Source organism: Notamacropus eugenii, chromosome 5 (genome assembly GCF_028372415.1).
Source record: "Notamacropus eugenii isolate mMacEug1 chromosome 5, mMacEug1.pri_v2, whole genome shotgun sequence".
Lineage (NCBI taxonomy): Eukaryota > Metazoa > Chordata > Mammalia > Diprotodontia > Macropodidae > Notamacropus > Notamacropus eugenii.
The window spans coordinates 35,061,054-35,074,204 of NC_092876.1; the positions used below are offsets into that span (position 1 = coordinate 35,061,054).

At 44.2% G+C, this 13,151-nt stretch overlaps 1 protein-coding gene across 1 annotated transcript in view; it reads left to right on the forward strand.

Moving 5' to 3' along the window:
- The window catches only part of ATAD3A (ATPase family AAA domain containing 3A), a 60,267-nt gene that overhangs the window by 12,513 nt on the left and 34,603 nt on the right, over positions 1-13,151 (forward strand). Inside the window, exons 6-7 of the mRNA XM_072608512.1 lie at positions 1,778-1,943; positions 2,434-2,503. Of these exons, the coding sequence (XP_072464613.1) occupies positions 1,778-1,943; positions 2,434-2,503 (236 nt within the window). The remainder of the gene's footprint in view (positions 1-1,777; positions 1,944-2,433; positions 2,504-13,151) is intronic.

A 13,151-nucleotide genomic window follows, 5' to 3' on the forward strand; every position in this document is an offset into this window, starting at 1 on the left:
AGCCTGTCTAAACCCTGGAAGCCAGACCCGGCACCCACCACAGAGGTGCCTGGGTGGGAGGCCTTAAGAGAGTCTGCCGTGCTTTGGCTTCTCTTTGTTCCTGTGGCTTTAATGGCCTTTCACAGAGCAGTTTTGGGCAGGTTTGTTGGCATTTTGTGTTACAATAAGCAGCATCAACGAGGATCCTGAAAATGTAAGAGAGAGCATTGTGGGGGGTTTTTATGTCACCGCCATTGCTGGTGTGCTTTTGGTCAGTGGCCATCCACTGCTTAGTTTTGCGTCCCTGCCAAGAGTGTCACCATGAACATGTGCACATCTAGGGATTGATGTTCTTTGGGTAGGTTTCTTCTCTCCTGCCCACTGGTCAGAAGGTGTGAACGTGAGGGACATGTGACAGAATGGCCAGCCCAGTTCAGGGCTCCCCTAGCAGCATGTTGGCCCCGGGCTGACCATTGCCATCTCTGATCAACCTTGCCAGTTCAGTGGCTGTGGGGTGAAACCTGAGTTCTTACCTGCATCTCTCATTGGTGATTCAAAATCTTTTATTTTCTTTGGTTGTTGATAGTTTGCATTTCTTTTGAAGACCATATTCTTTGACCATTTTTGGAGAATGACTTGGTTTTATACTGAGGGATCCCAAAAATCTTAGTGCGGTTTTAAACTTAATAACTTTAAAAGTATGCATGCCAGAAACATGCAAAAAATATTATTTGAAAGTTTAAGTGTCTTTTATCCTTAGTACAATAATTAGTGCTTTAGTTTTGAGAACGTTTACTACTGCATTTTAGTTTTAACAAGACAGGGCACCTTGTCATCTTGTATTGTGAGTGCAACAGTTTCTGGACCACAGTTTCTCAGACAGGTGGATCATTAAAGGAGGTCCTTTGGCTTGGTCTCCTCAGGCCCCTGATCTCTCTCCATTAGACCTGTTCTTGTAGGGTCCCATCAGAACTGTTCTTCATGCATCGAAACTTTGTTCTTATGATCTTAAGGCTAGGATGGCAAAGAATCCTTGCAATAACCCTCAGAAGCCAGCAAGAGGTTTTCACAAAGTCTGAAAGTAAACTAGTCATTATATATAGCAGGAGATGGTGGTTATATTGAATTTTAATAAGGAAGACAGATGGATACGCGACATTCAGGGAATCAAGGTGTTGGAGAAATTACACCTTCCAAGGAGTTTGGAAATTTCTGAAGAAGAAAATCAAGATCTAGCAACCAGTCTCAAACAATGGGCCACGTGTCTCAAATGCTTGGCCTTATAATCTGTGATGATTTATAATTGCCCTGGAAAGGCTAACTTTACACTAACTAGAATGCCTTAAGGACCTCACAGGAGGGACATGTCCCTGCTGTTCATTCATCCCCTCACAGCCTTGCTGGAGAATGACAAAAGGAAGTCAAGGCTTAATATTTTAAAATTTTACTTACTTTTAAAACATAGGCATTTTTTAAATAAGTGCTTTTTAGAAGCAACAAGATGCAATTTTTTCTTTCCTTCCCCCGCAATTGACAGCTTTATTATTTTTTTCTACCTGCATTGATTTTGACAATATGAAAACTTGTATTATTTAAAAATTTTTTCTTCCATTTTTATGATTGTCTCTGTCTCATTTGATTAAAAATTCCACCTCACCCCCAACTATAGTTCTGAAAGGGACTTATTTCTGTTTTCCTTTAATTTGACTTTTTAACTCCACCCTCAACTGTGTTTTTGACAGAAGTATAAATCTGGAAGGAAATATCACTTGTTTCACCTTTTCTTTTCATTCAAAAGCCACCGTGGAACGGGAAATGGAACTGCGGCATAAGAATGAGATGCTGCGTATAGAAGCAGAGACCCGTGCTCGAGCCAGAGCAGAGAGAGAGAACGCAGACATCATCAGGGAGCAGATCCGCTTAAAAGCCGCCGAGCACCGCCAGACTATTCTGGAATCCCTCAAGTACGTGTGAAGTCGTGATGGGCCTACAGTGCCCTTCACCATGCTCCCACTGGGGGCTGCTCTCAGGAGGAGGGAGGGCCTGTCTTTCCCAGGACAGAGGCAAAGAAATCAGGCTTTATTTGAAAATGCTTAAATTCATCCCTCTTCCTAAAAGTAAATCCCCTTGGGACGTTAGCCTGCCATTTCTGATTTTGCATTACTGTTCGTTTTTAATTGTGTGATCAGTTAGTTGTGCGTTTGCAGCCTTCAGGTTCTGGTGGTGGTAGGCTCTGCACCTAGATGTTGGAATAATAATTCCTAATCTTCTGCCTTGGCTTGGGAATCTGTGGATTCCTTGGTAGTTCCTGTGATTGACAGGATGGTCCTTGAGGATTCAGAAGAATCTCCCCAGTCCTTCAAGCTGTGTTCATCCTCTTGACCCCCTTTTCTCCAAACACACTCTATACACCTGTTTTCCTCCTGGTTATGTTACTGCTTTTCCCCTCCACAGGACAGCTGGTACTCTGTTTGGTGAAGGATTTCGGGCCTTTGTAACAGACTGGGACAAAGTTACAGCTACGGTAAACATCAATATTAAGTATTCTCCAGGACTGAGATTCCCCATGGAAATTCTAGGTGAATTGCATTTGGAGAGCTTCTGGCCCTGGACAGGCCGAAGTCAGTTGCTGTTGTTACTGCTGCATTTCTCATTGCCAAACTGAGGCCCGGCCTTGACTTCCTTTTATCATTCTCCAGCAAGGCTGTGAGGGGATGAATGAACAGCAGGGACATGTCCCTCCTGTGCTGTCCTTAAGGCATTCTAGTTAGTGTAAAGTTAGCCTTTCCAGGGCAGTTATAAATAATCACACATTATTAAGGCCAGGCATTTGAGACACGTGGCCCATTCTTTGAGAGTGGTTGCTAGATCTTGATTTTCTTCTTTAGAAATTTCCAGACTCTTTGGAAGGTGTAATTTCCCCAACACCTTGATTCCTTGAATGTTGCTTCTCCATCTGTCTCTATACAGAACTCAGCTGAAAACTTGAGAATTGAAGAAAAAGATTAGAGTTGGAATCCAAAAATGATTTTCCACAAGCCTTCCCTTCAGACTCATGGAAGAGCCTGTGTCCTCTTACTTTAAGTCTGCGTGGACAGACAGCACACCCAGTGCTCGGCCTGGCATAGCTCAAAGGCATGAGATCTGGGGGAGATGGCATTGCTTGAGATAAACTCCAGAGGGGGGCAGGAAGTAACAGCTGGCATTGGGAGGAAAAACCCAGAAAACTAAAAAGGCAGCAGCTGAAAGACCTTGGAGAGCTGGAGGGAGGGGCTAGTGTGGGAGCCAGGAGTGTGATCTCTGAGGGCACTGCGGTGGGATTGACCATGGGGTGATGGGACGGTCCAAGCTGGGACCTTATCCTGGATGTGGAAACAGGCCTAGGAAGGCAGGCAGGTGACTGGAGATGATATTGGGTCCTCAGTCAGAGACCAGGCTGTGTTCTGTGTCCTCTGGCTGAGAAAGCATTGTGCATGTGATCCAATTTCTAAATGGAGGAGGATCCGTGAGGGTGATGGGTAAATGAGAGGTCGCTGTATTCATTTTCCTCTCAAGTCTGTTCTCTTGGCTGTTCCCCCGTTTTGCTGGTTATGCTGATCAGAGAATCTTTGGTCCTTCCAGGCTTATGGAAGTAGCATATGCTGTGAGTCTTAACTAAAGAGACTTGCAAAAAGTTGTTTATGATTGATTTTTCTTTTTTAAAGTAAAAATGCCTTGTGTCTCGGTAGGACTTCCCCTGAGCCCTCTGGGCTGACAAGTGTAGTTAATCCAAACAGCCAACACTGTGACTGCCCGACCAGTGATGCCGTGATCTATATCTTATCTATACCATACCATGTGGTGTACTTTCCAGAAAAAAGGAGATTAGTCCTTCCTTGTTTATTGGCTTTCATTTGGTGCTTTCATGGGCTTGCTTTTGTTGGCCGTGTTTGGTAGTAGGTAGGGTAGGTGCCAAAAATCTGTATTGGGCCTCAACTACCATAAATTGATGGTCTAAGAAATATATATAAATAACCAAAATTAAATCATCCTAGTGTACAAGATGAACAAGACCAATTATTACCAACCGGTAGAGCTATTTCCCATCTTTAAAATCTTGGAGAATAATTTACCTGTGAACCCAAGGCATATTTTTTGAAGTTATGTTAGGGAAACTTTTGAAAATAATACTCTGTAACAGACTGTACCTTCATGGTCACGGAATTCTTATCATATGCAGAGAATACAAGATCATTGATAGGAAAGCATTTGTCTCCTCATTAAAGAGGTGGGACTCTGCACTCACTGAAGACACAGCAAACTTATTGAATGACAAAACAACCGAGAGTGTTGCTAAATCCTTCATTAGATTAGCATCTAGTGAGGAATGAGACAGTGTTTGTCTAAATGGAAGAGGAAATTATGCAGCAGGATCAAGTCCTGGAACTTTACAGACCCATCACAAAGTCACAGTACTCTCAGGATGCCTTTTGTGTAGATGGACAGTTGGATGCCCAGCCAACAGAGCAGTCCATCAATAACTGTCTTGCACAGACATTGAGGAGAGACAATGGGCTAGAATGAGAATGAGAAGAGGAGAGGATCCTTGGCGGCCCTCCATGCTGCTCCCGAAAGAAAAGGTGCCTCTTTTTAACACTAGTGTTCCATGGCAGTCCTGCATGGCCCTGTCCTGAAATGCCATCTCTGAAGAGGCCAGTGGAGAGACAGATAAGGAATGTACATCTATAGTATCCTATTACCAAAGACAAATTAACTTGTAAAAAGTGGCATACTGCCACAGAGACAAGTAGCCAGAAAAGGTAGGCAAGGATAATAGATGGACAGTCTTACTGTACCACTGCACCAGTTAAAATCAGGAGAAGGGAAGGAGCGTGTGCCCACCCTTCATTGGGGAGATCACAGGCCCATTGAGGCATCCTGGTGGGCAGGGGACCCTGTCCTTCCAGAGGCTAGGCCAGTGGGATCCCAACTCCAACAGGCCCAGCTCAGCTCCAGAGCTTGGAGGATGAGGCCAGGGCAGGCTGCTGTCTTTTTTCTAGAGACCAGCCAGGATAAAGTCACGTAGGTTCATTACGTAAAGGGTAGTTAAGAAAGGATGAACATTTTCAGTCAGCAGTTCATGAGGAGTTGTGATCTGCAGTCCTACTGAAGCAACACAAGTCCTTGAAGTGCCCTAGTCTGATAGAGGATCCCATAGAGCTCAGGTCTAGCGATTCCTGCTGCCATCAGCTTAGGCTGAGCAACAGAGAGATGTCTAGTGCCCAGGGTGTTCTGATCATGGCATTTCAAAGGCTGGCCAGTGTATATCCCCACAAGAATCTCTTCTCCTCTTTCCCCAGCAAGGAATCATTGAGCTGCTGCTTCAAGGCCTGTGTTGAGGGGAGGACACGCTGCCTTCTCAAGGCAGCCTTGTCAGTGTTTGGCCAGCACTAGTCAGTAAGTTTGCTGACCAAGGCTGAACCTGCCTCAGCCTGCTGCTCCTAGTCTGGCCTTTTAGAGCCCAGCTCAGCTTTTGAATGGATAAAATACACAGCATTTCACTTCTGTTGAAATACAATTATCTAGAATGGTTAAGAATCCCTGGGCCCTGCTTGCAAGGCAGTAGAGTGTGAAGGCTTGGGCCAGGTTCTACTACTTGGAGCTGAGTGGCTGGCCAGCCCCAGGCAGCTTCTGGTTAACTGTGGGCCCTTCTTTCAGTCCTTGCCTGTGGGAAGCAGAGATCAAAGTTGAGTGTTGCTCCTATCATCTCTCCTTTCCTCTGGGTTGAGCCCGCCCTGGCCAGTGCCATGGCCCAGAGAGCCCCTTTTGTTGCCCATGGCATTTATTGCCTAGCTCAGCTCATTTTAAGTCTTAGCCCTTCTCTTGGATTTGTTCTCTGTTACTTGCTCTTGCTTCCATCGTTGCTTCGTCTTTGGGTGTATTTACATCTCTATACAGGTCTTGTTTTTCTTCCTTAATAAAAAGTTTTATTTACAGCCTCAGAACTTTCATCCTTTAGAAAAGGAATTCTTAACCTAGAGTCCATGAACTTGTTTTAATATTCTTGGACATTTGATTACCTAACATAATAACATTTTCATCTGTGATCCTATGTATTTTATTTTATGCATTTAAAAACATGATTCTGAGACAGGGCCTAAAGACTTCTCCACAATATCCGACAGTTCCAGGAACCAAAAAAGGATTAAGATGTCCTGCTTTAGGTCTCTGCATCCGTCCTGGCAATATAGAGTGCATGTCAGGCTGTGCTCTGCTTGACTTTATCACTCATTCTGAGATCTTAGGATTATAGATTTAAATCTAGAGAGACCTTAGAAGTCAATTCCATCCCTTTCTTTTTCTAGGGAAGGAGACTGAATCCCTGAGAGGTGAAGTGACTTATCTGAAGTCATCTGTCTCGCAAGTGGCAGAGCCAGGATTCCAGCTTGGGCCCCTTGCTTGCAGGCCTCACTTCCCTTCACGTACTGCTCTCTGTTAGCCTGGTCCCATTACCTCCTCTGTGGTTCCCAGGAGGGCTGTTTCAGCAGGCACTTTTCTTGCTTTTTTTGTTTTACTATTTTATTTTTTTCCCGATTACATGTAAGAACAATTTTTAACATTCATTTTTTTAAAATTTAAAGCTTCTAACTCTTAAGATTTAGTTAGCTTTACAAGACTTTCTCTGTTCCCTTGTGCATGATTGGTCACCAGATTCACAAAGATAGAATGGCTGCCCATTCTGACACACCTTGGGAGGTTCGGGGGCTTGGATGCAGATTGTCTGAGAGCCCCAGTTATTCCCAGGTGCCACTCCGGCATCCTGGAGCAGTCACTCCTCTCCTCTTTCCTAGATCTTGCCTCACAGGCACCTGAGAATCTGCCCCACTGGCCATTGCCTGGAAGCCAAAAATCTGCTTCCTCTGCGATCATACAATTCCTTCCTTGGGGGAGAGCTGCAAGCTTGTTTCTTAAAACAAAGGGTTCCTTTGCCCTTTTGCTCCTCTAACTTTCCAGGTCAGGTATCTTTTCTCTCCCCCACCCCTACCCCATTTCTTTTTTTTTTTTTCTTGATTTTTCACTTTGAAGCCCTTAAAGTGTGATGTTGTAGATAGAGGGCTGCATCCAGGTCAGAAAGACCTGGATTCAAATCTTGCCTCACACAGTTAACTCTGTGACCCCTGGGCAAGACACAGCCTCCCTCAGCCTCAGTTTCCTCATTTTCCTCAACTGTAAAGTTCAGAAAATAATAAGCCGTTCCTTACCAGACTTGTTGTGAGGATCAGATGGGATAATAGGTAGCAAGCACTTTGCAAGCCTTAAGGTTCTGTGGCATTGTTAGCCATTCCATTTTTGTTTAAAGCAGACATTCTCAAACTTATTTGGTGGGCCACCCCTTTTAAAAAAAAAAAATTTACTCAGTGCCCCCTCTGGAAGTCTACTGTCTTTAACTCTTAACATTTTTTAAAATTTGTGTCATTTCAAAAAAATAGAAATTTCTTAAATGATGCATCTTAAACTTAATAATTTGTTGTAAATTGGTGGGTTCTTTACTTACCTGAAATTTTGATGATGCAGTATTGCATCATGTAACTGTATTGTATTGTTAAGAAGTCATTACATGCACATGTTCCTGCCAATACATGTTAGACTTCCCGACAGTTTCCAACACTCTCACCTTCCAACACTTGCTTGTTAAGACCTGTTGGCAGACTTGACCACTGATTGATTATAACTTATATTTTGTGTGTTTATTTGGAAAATACACTATGACTTTAACTCTGTTACACAATAGTTGTCAACATGTATGAAAGGTTTTTCAAAATTTTCTTCTCTTTTGCTTCCACTGTTCTCTTATTTTTATTCAACACCCTCCTAATTGCACCCAAGTACTACTGCAGCACTGCCCTACGGGGCAGTATTATCCACTTTGGGACCCTGTGGTTTAAAAAAATGAGTCATTGCCCCTTAGCCCCTGGAGAGGATAGAAGTGGCTGTACCTGGAGGCCTTTTAGCCCATTCTCTAGGAAGCAGATCAGCCTGTACTTTGTATATAGACTTGTCAGTGTTTTCTTTGCTTAAGGACTGGGTTGTGGCAAACACTCTGTGAGTGATGTCAGCTCTAAATTTTCCTCTCTTATCTCTTTGGCACTTTCTCTCTCACTCTCTCCATGTAAACAGACGTCATAATATAAAGCTATTGGGTTAATCCAGAAAAGACCCAAAGCCACTAACTGATGTTTGTAGTGATCCAATAAGCCCCTGTGAGCTCTGGCTCTTATTAGTTCAGTTATCCCTGTTTGACACGGGGGATGTAGAGTGGATGGAAGGTACAACTCATCTTGTCATTTCACTCAGCAGAGGAGTACAGGGGGATAGAGCTCCATCATCAATCCAATGGATCTATGAAGTCAGTGCAAGTTGTAGCCATCCTTGGCTGCCTGTCCTGTCTCACCTTTGTGTCTGCCGGGGCCTTCCTTTCTTTCTCCTTATGTTACAAGGATTCTAGAGGAGCATGTGGGCCGTCCATCAACTAGCCCCTGTTCTCACCCCTTGGCTGGCCCATCTCCTTGATGAAATCCATGGTTTCTGCTCTTTTTGTTAGGTATAGCAGCCACGTACCTCTGCCGTGTGCCTCTCCATTGACTTCTGAATGATATCCATTTTTATTCTTCAGAAACTAGTGTTACACAGTTCACAGTAATAGCAGTTAGCAAGCATTTAGTACCTTCATACTGTGTGCCACGTACTGAGCATTAGAGAGACAAAAAGGAGACCATCTCTGCCCTCAAGAAGCTAACAATCTGGGGGGTTAGGATGTATACTTAAGTGAGTACGAGATTAAAAATGTGTGGTCTGCCTTAGCTGCTGGGGATGTCAAAAGAAGCTTCATACAGAAGATGGGTCAATTGAGCAGTTTAGAAGAGGTTTCTGAGAGACAGAGGTGAGATACAAGGCCATTCTAGGCATGGGTAAAGTCCAGGGGTGAGCAGTGAAACATCTGTGTGAAATAACTGGGCTATGGTGTGTGAGAAGGGGAGGTGATGATGAGTTAGCCTGAAAGATAGGTCGAGGCAAGGTCAGCTTAGATTTGATCCTACAGGTGATAGTTTATTGAGTAGGGGAATAACATCACATCTGCCCCTTGGGAATACAATAGTAGAATTGGTATTGACAAGAAAGGCTTTTGTTTCAGGAAGAGTTTGAGGTTATTCTTAGAACTCGTGCATTCTCCTTATCCTGTTTCCTTCAGAACCCAGCTCATTCATCCACTGTGTCAGTCCCAGGTGTATCCACTTGAGGATCAGCTCCCGAGGAAGGTGCATTCTTGAGCCTCTGGACTTTTCCTGTGGAGTGTTATGACTGTGCTGTGGTTGTGGCAGAACCTCTGGGGGACCCTCTGGCCCCAGCTTGGATCTGCAGTAGAAGTCTGGAAGTCCTCCATCTCCCTATTTTCTGCCTCTAAGAATGATTGGTCATTGAACAAAGTTATCTCCGTTAGAACTTTCAAAGAAATTTGCATAGCTTTGATTTATGCATGGGCCAAACCTTACTGGAGGGGCACCTTTAAGGTGGTGTCTTGCTTTACCAAAATGCTTGTTGATAGTCAGTGAACATGATCTACTATGACCATCACTGAAGATGCCCTCAGGGTCCAGGCCAGTGATTTTCATAAAAAATTTATATAGATGGAAAAGTAGGCAGGCATACAGGCCAACACTGGTGAAGTTTCCTGCAGTTGCTCTTCTTCTTACACCTTTGGTAGTTTCCCCTCTCTCAGTTTCCTTGTGAATTGATGTGAATTCCTTGTTTACCTTTCTGTAAAGTTTCATCACGGCGAGATGGCCAGACACCCTGTGGAATGTTTCTTGTGACCTTTCAGCCTTTTACTGTGACTTCATTCAGGCTCATGGTTTGATTTATGATAAAAATGTCGAGATGGATGCTCTAGTTCTGTGTCCATTTGTTAGCCAAGGATCTTGCTTTTATAGTACCAATAACTAAGTTGTGGTTCAAGGTAGTTGAAGTAATAGCCTGATTCTCTGCACCTGCCACCCTCTTACACAGGCTTCTGCCACATCACTGCAGAAGCAGTAAAGGACTGAGGGCCCATAGGTACCTTTACTCAACTGTGACGTACTACAGCTACAGACTTCATCCCCACATGGCCGCCCTTCATTGATGAATCTCTTTGTTCTTTCTGGAGGAAAGCCAGCTCAGCTGTTGCCCCCTAGGCAGCTGTCTAAAGCAGAGGATCTTAACTTTGTGTCATGGACCCCCCCCCAGCAGGTGGTCCATGAGGAACCTATGTACCCCAGCTCAGAATCATATTTGTAATTAATTGAAGGAAATGCCCAATCTCAGTGAGAGGTTAATAGGACAGAATGGCTAGTCTGTATGTAGCACTTTGAGACTTGCCAAGCTCTTACCGGTATTCTCATTTGATTCTCATAACCACCCTAGAGGGAGGTGCTATTAGTCTTCCCATTTTACAGATGATAAAACTGAGGCACACAGTGTTAAAATCACTCGGCCAGGGTCATGCAACTGATAAACATTTGAGGCTAAATTTGAATTCGGGTCTTTGTAACTTTAGGTCTGGTACCATCTCAGTAGTAAAAACTGAACTGGCATTTTTTTTCCCCTTCCAAGTTTCCAGAGCCCTGGGAGGCCTGGGTTAAGAACTGCTGCCCTACAGAAGAATTGCTGCTTGTGAGATTCAGGTATAACTAGAGCTTCCCTGTATGGCCAGACTAAAGAAGCTCTCCCAAAATAAAAAGTCTCCATTGGCAAAAACCAACTTTTCTCCCATATTTGTTCATTTGCATCTTTCTTGGTTATTGTGAGAGTTATTTTTGTTGGATGCTAGGCCTTTCTTCGTTTGAAATGTTTATCGTACAAATAAGGAAAGTGCACAGCATGTTTCCTTGTTATGTTTTGCACCATAAAAAAATAAAGGGAGGAGAAATTGATACTTTATTTGGGTCTAGTGGAGCAGGGACAAAAGTGCTACAGCAGGGGTTTCTGGAAATTCAGAGTAAACTGAGAGGAGAAGTCACAGGAGCCACCTCTGAGGGGGAACCTAAATTTAGCCCTTTCTTTACCGTGGTTTGCCCCCAGCTTACACCACCAAGGGAGAATACTTGCTTTTTGGAATGACTGTCCCTCCTAATGCCAAGACCATACATGAGGTGTACAGATCTCAGCAGCTTATATCAGTAGGAGCTTGAGAGCCTGGAAGGCTGCTAATCTGTTATATTTGCATTTGATCTTGAGATTCGAGCCTTTGGGTATGTCCAGACCCCCAAACCTTTCTCAGTGCAAGTGAAATAATTTCATAGACTTGGAAGGGCTGCCTTCCATTCATTGGGCTGGTTCTTGTGAAGAAATCAGAGGCATGAAGCTCTGGGACAGATGGAGGCAGTTGGTCATAGAGGCCCAAGAGAGTCTGGGGTGGTGTGGACACAGCTTTTGAAATAATTAACCTCTGTAGCGGGGTTTCCTTAACTGCACCCTGTCAACTTGCTCTGTTCATAATTCTGTTCCAGTAGAATTGATCTCCTTCAGAATCCTGTGTATTTTTTATTATGCATTTTAAAAGCATTTTTCTAAGGAGGCTTCACCAGACTATCCCAGGGACCCAGGAAGCAGAGAAGGGGGATTCTATTGTCTGTGTTCTGCCTTAAATCTCTTACAAATCCAGGGCCTCCTTTAAACTTGTTGGGGTGAATAGTAAGTCCTCTCTGGGATACAAGATCATTTGGTATCAATCACATCATTTCTGTCCCCATTATCCTCACTAACCAACCTTTTTTTTCTTTAAAAAATGAGTTCCTTTGGTGCACCTGCCCTTTGTTGAGTCTTTTGGGCCTCTATAGAAATATCAGAAAATATACTCTCCATCTGGAATCTATCTGTCTAATGGCCCATGACAGCATCTGGGGACAGGGTGCTACATCCATTCAAACGAGAGACTCTCTTCCCAGGAGATCCCTATTGGGCTGAGGTGAGTTGGCCATTCACCTCAGAGTGGAAGTGAGGAGACCCCTTTTCCCTGACTATAGCTCCTTCTGGCTAGGTTAGAGGGGCAAGCAGGTGGTCAGGCAACCTGTCCTCGAGGGCTCAGGTGATTAATTGTAGACCATGAAAACTAACTCTAGGCCTCTGGCCTGTCTAAAGCAGGTGGTCCTTCGTCACTGAAAGGATCTTAGCTCAGGGATTCCACTGATAGGCAAGGACTGTGAAGCTTCTAATTCGGTGGCTCAGGAAGTTTCTGAATGGTCACTGTCTGCCTGGAAACCACAAATTCCCTGTCGCTTTGTTTTAGAAATAGTCCTGTCCTTGTGCTTCCAAAGGGAGACCCTGGCTCATTGGGCAGAACTCCTCACAGACTCCCAGGGCACCCCCTGCCACCATCACCACCCATTGTGAAATTCTCTGCATCTGGCCAGCCTGAGGCTTGTAGTGTATAGCCTGGTTCAGAAACAGCCCTTCTGTTTTGGCTCCTCATGATGGCAGCCTCTTTCCTCCTTGAGGATTCTGGTGGGGCTACTTCACAACATGTGGCCTTTGAAAGGGAGGGCTCCAGGGTGAGAGGAGTTCCACCCATAGGTCCTGTCCGTGGAGTTCCCATAGGATTTGCTTCCATAGGATTTGCTTCACAGTGGTACACAAATTCTAATTGTGCCCTCATACGTGTACAGTCTTGTTCTTAAGTCAGACACATCACATTAAAAAAAAAAAAAGATTTGTGCAGATCCTAGTTTCAGTTGAAAGGGACCTCAGTCTATTCCAGAGTCCCTGGCAGAGCCCCTCATACAGAAGTCTGGCGAGTGGTTAGCCAGCTTCTTTCCTAAGATCTAGACTGAGAGAGAGCCCACCGTTTCCCAGAGAACCATGTTCTGTTGTTTGTGTCACTCTCATGTTTAGGCTTCAAGTCTCAGTTCGCATTAGTGGCCCTGGCTTTGCCATCTGGGGAAAAACAGAGCAGAACTCATCTCTCTTCCATTTGTATTTCAATAAAAAGTTGTTACAATATACTTGGTCAAGGCTTGGACTATTAACAGTGATTTTGTACCAAATTCATCTGCTATGAAACCCAGAAATTCCTGCTTTCCTTATCATAGATAGCTCATTGATCCTCTCTCACAGCTAGGAGAGGGGACAAATGCTTCCCCAGGAAAAATACAGTGTGG